Source organism: Parasteatoda tepidariorum, chromosome X2, assembly GCF_043381705.1.
Source record: "Parasteatoda tepidariorum isolate YZ-2023 chromosome X2, CAS_Ptep_4.0, whole genome shotgun sequence".
NCBI lineage: Eukaryota > Metazoa > Arthropoda > Arachnida > Araneae > Theridiidae > Parasteatoda > Parasteatoda tepidariorum.
Genome location: NC_092215.1, coordinates 38,751,920 through 38,756,872, shown reverse-complemented (window position 1 = coordinate 38,756,872; position 4,953 = coordinate 38,751,920). Strand labels below are relative to the sequence as shown.

At 30.1% G+C, this 4,953-nt stretch overlaps 1 protein-coding gene across 2 annotated transcripts in view; it reads right to left on the bottom strand.

Moving 5' to 3' along the window:
• The window catches only part of LOC107442611 (glutamate receptor 1), a 258,314-nt gene extending 256,853 nt beyond the window's left edge, over positions 1–1,461 (bottom strand). For both annotated transcript variants that reach the window (XM_071188106.1, XM_071188105.1), the window contains exon 1: positions 1,085–1,461. In XM_071188106.1, the coding sequence (XP_071044207.1) occupies positions 1,085–1,172 (88 nt within the window). In that variant the 5' untranslated portion in view covers positions 1,173–1,461. The remainder of the gene's footprint in view (positions 1–1,084) is intronic.
• Positions 1,462–4,953: the final 3,492 nt, after the last annotated feature.

The window sequence follows — 4,953 nt, the reverse complement described above, 5'->3', positions numbered from 1 at the left end:
TATATATATATATATATATATATATATATATTATTCAACTGCTGCTACAAAGCCAGCATCCACGTTTAAAAAAAGAAAAAAAAATGCTTCAAATAATATTGTTCAGAAAATAAATTTCCGAGCAAACTAACTAAAACTTATTTGGTGCAATTGTATTAAACAAAACTGGAATTACTTAAAAATTAAAAGCATGAGAATTAGAATAATAATCTCCTTTTTAAACACATTAATGGGTCATTTATTGCTAGTAAAGGTCAATGAAAATATTTTTGGAAAAGGTATTTATAAAAGAAAAAACTCATTTAATTTTTTTAAATAAATTAATTAAAATTTTAACGCTATATTTTTCGTGGTAAGTATGTTTACCGTGCTCGATTAGGTGCTATAGAGTGTAAGGAACTTTTTTTAAATACTACTGATTGCAAAACGAATTATACATTATCTAACTTTTATTTATTTTCTGAAACTAGCATGTGAACATATGACAGGATTGTATAGAAAAGTTTTTAATAGGGGATGGATAAAGATTGTAAGAGCAATAGAATATTTAGTTCTGACCATACAATTCTTATGAATTGTTGTTAAACTTTTTACAAATTGTTGTTAAAATTCCTATGAGCTATACAAATTTCCATATGCGTAATCGTAATACGCTTTGATTAATTAATATTGTTAAACTTGTATTCTAGGACAAAAAGAGAAAATAAGTAAATAAAAGACATATACGTAATATTTAATTCTTCATTTAATTTAATACTACAACTATTTTTTTTCTAATTTCAGTTTTCATAAAATGATATTGTTAATTAACAGGATAACATTAATTTAATGTAGCACATTTTAAATAATGTTTTGGAAAAACTGATAAAAAAATAACTAAATTAATTTATATAAAAAAAGAAATTCAATTATTAAGGAATAAAATTGAAATTTAAAAAAACACGTGAAAACGAACAATTGTAATTTATCAAAAGAAAAATAGAAATGAATTTGGTCTACGCTCTATTCTAAGGATGAACAAAATTAAATTAAAAATGAAATGGAAATATATTCATATTTATTATATAGTAAACAAGTATCTTACCAATAGGAATTTTTTCAGGCACTGGCCGCACCAGAGCCAGAATACAAGTAAAACATAACAACTTCAACGTAAGGAACATCCCCTTCATTTTAAGAATTTTTCATTTTTAAAAAAATTCCTCCGCTGAACTCCGAAAAAGCAATTTTTGCCTTATATTATTTTTTGTCCTCATGGCGTTTTAAAAAAAAACACTTTTTGAGTGCACAAGTAAACATAACTGCACAATACACTCTCAAAACTAAGAAAATATTGCATTGACTCTTCACTCAGAGTCGGTCTCTTCCAAAGATGCGGAAGATCATAGAAAAGCAGGCTTTGGCTCTTTCGCTTCAGCATGGACTGAATGGGCTGGGCAATTCGTGAACAGGTTAGATTCTGCGCACTCTCAATACACTCGCTCATCGCCAAGTCAGAAGGCTACTCTTGGGAAAAAAACGTGCTCCGTTTATTCGCGCCAGTAATTCAAGCGTTTCCGTAAAGCTTTGCGCGTGGTTTTACGCGTGCTTTGACTATTTCCGTCATGGAAGATCGAATGACTGACAAAATTTTTTGAACATTTTTAAAAATGAGGTGAATAAAATGTCAAACTTTAAAAGCCTCACGAAATTTTTTCTTTCGTATATTTATTATTTTTACGAACACAAATGGATTGTCTCCTTTAACCCCTTAACGCACAGAGTTTTTGAAGAAAACCACCCTGAAAAAATCTCTTTTTATGTAAAAAAATACACTTTAGAGCATTGTCTTTTCTTTTGGCAGACAATTTTGATATACTGCGCTTTTGTTTCATGGAAAAAGACTATATTCAGAGATGATAAATGCTCCTGACACGTCAAAATAATTAAAAAAAACGGTAAATAACTACTAAGTAAATTTTGCAAATATAAAGTGGTGAATTGTCTAAACCTACGAACTATTTAGAAATAGTGGTGGATAAAAATCTACTAAATTGAATTTATTAAACCAAGAATCACAATTGATGAGCTACCACTCCAAAATATATATATGCTGTCCGGAGTAAGTTGGCATCTCTGTATATTTTATTCGTGAATAAATGTTATAGCTTACAATCCTATGTAAATGATAAATATCAATAAAACGATTTTTTTTTCTTAGCTTTCACATTGTTATTTTCAATTCTCTGTTACATTCGAGTGTGAAAAATTATAGCAGCACAAAATACAACGCCGCTCGAAATATCTCGAGTGTGCACAGTTTGGCATGTTTAGCGCTCTCGAATTAACTCGAGCGCACAAGTTAAGCTGTTAACATGGTGTTTCGAATCTCTTTCGCCAAGAAAAATAAAATAAAAAGAGGCTGTTTAAGTGGTTTACACTTGAAGCAAAGCTATAATTTTAAACTATGGCTATCATCTTTCCATGAAGAATTACCTGGCCGTCAGAACCGATAAATAACTGAAATATTTTAAAATTACCAATTTGATAACGTTTTTCCACATAGATAAAAATTATCAAAATCACTGCCGTATTCTCATTTTTTGCAATTTTTATGAGCCCAGATAGTAGAGCATCGGAGCAAGCTTTAAAATATTAAAAAATTAGCACTCAAGCGTTTTATATTTTCACAAAACTGATTCTTTTCTCCATATTAACGCTTTCTACCACTTATGGAATAAGCAAAGAGAGTATAAGGAATAGATAGAATATATCTATAGATAGAATATATCGATAGATCTATAGATAGAATAAACTTGACCTAACTGTCATGAGTAACTGGTTGTTGTTAATTTTAACAAGATTACAGTAGATTAGGTAGATTTCTCTCACCTAAAGTTTATCGCGCACTTTTACGCCTACTTAGACTATTTCCATCGTAGAGAATCAAATGACTGAATTTTTTTTTTGAATACCTATAAAAATGAGTTGCATAAAATGAAAAATCTTAAGAAATTGTGTTTTCTTTCGCATATTTAGTATTTTTATAAACACAAAGGTGTCGTTCTCGAAAATATATGCTGCTTTTGAAAATTGTAGGAGTCAAAAAATGAGCGAAACATATATTTATTCTGATAATGTCCCGTATTAATTATGTAAATAAAAATAGTTAATGTTAGTAAACTTTAACGTGATAATGGTTGATATGATAAACTTCTATCAATCAAAGCATTGAGCCAGGTTTTATGCATGTTGTGACTATTTCCGTCGTGGAAGACAAAAAATTTTGATCACTTATACAAACGAGGAGAACAAAATATAATACTTTAAGAGCCTCAAAGTAGGGCTTAATTTTTTTTCGTACATTTAATATTTTTATAACTGCAAATGAATTGTCCCCTTGACAGGAGAATATAAAGGTAGTTAGAGATTATAAAGGTAGTGGGAGAATATAAAGTCCTGCTGTATTTACAGATTGTACGAGTCGCATAATGAAAGAATCGTATATATTTATTTTGATAATAATCTCATAAATTAAAATAGTTAATTTTTGTAATATTTAACAGAAATATGGTCGACACGGTAGATTTCCTTCCCGTGAAGCTCTGCGCGTGGTTTTACTTGTGCTTTGGGCTATTTCCGTCATAAGAGATCAAATTATTGTCAAAAATTTTCTAAAACTTATAAAAATACGAAGAATAAAATGTCAAACTTTAAAATCTTCCAGAAACTGTTTTATTTTTTCTTTCGTACATTTATATTCTTATGAACACAAATAGATTGTCCCCTTTAATAGAAAATACAAAGGTGATTTTTTTCTTTTTTTGAAAAGGTCTGCTATTTTTATACATTTAACTAGTGGCACAATGAATCAAACATTCATATTTACTTTGATAATTATCACATGTATAAAAATAGTAAATTTTTGATAATTTTAACACGATGATGGAATTATGTTCGATACGGTAGATTTCTCACCCGAAAAGCTTTAAGAGTGGTTTTACGTATTCTTTGACAATTTCTGTCGTTGAATAATCAAATGAGCTTTGGGCTATTTCCGCCAGGAGAGATCGAATGGCTGTCAAAAATTTTCTTACACTTTTAAAAATGAGAAGAATAAAATGTCAAACTTTAAAGGCTTCAAGAAACTGTTTTATTTTTTATTTCGTACATTTAATATCTTTATGAACGCTAATGGATTGTCCCTTTTAAAAGAGAATATAAAGGCGACTTTTTTCGAAGGCCTGCTATTTTTATACATTTAACGAGTGGCATAGTATAAACATGCGTATTTATTTTGATAATAATCTCACATAAAAAAACAGTAAATTTCAGAGAGTTGATGATGGACTTATGTTCGATACGGCGGATTTCTCCCCCGTGAAGCCTCTATGGTTAAAAGCATGCTCTGTCCGCGGAAGTACACGCATCATTTTACTGGAATGCAGAAGATTCTTTTGCAATCGAAAGTGATAGGACATCCTCAATGGCAATGTTTTAGCTTAGAGAAACACAGCCTATATGACGCCAAAGAGCATGTGCATACATGTTCAAACACATAACGAATATATCGGACAGAATTAAGCCTCCGCACGGTATTTTATAGGTAGTCCGATCGGACAACTGTGAGGGATATCCACTTTCCGAGCGAGTCACTTAATACAAAATCTAGTTAAAATAAGAAAGTGGTAGAAAATATATGACTAAAAGTTTGTTTTATTTATGAACATTATTGGCTTTCCTTATTCACTTGTCAACCACTACAGATTCAATTATCAAACATATATGATGAATTTCTCTCAATTACTTTTATAAAAGGTTTTGGTTTCATGCGCACAAGTGGTTCACTTTTTAAATAGTCTGCGCGGACTACTTATAAGAAACCGTGTGGAGGTTTTTTGATGTAGAAGGTGATGACTAAGAGGCAGATCTAACACATACATTTTAGATTAAATACCGTATCACTTTTTTTCT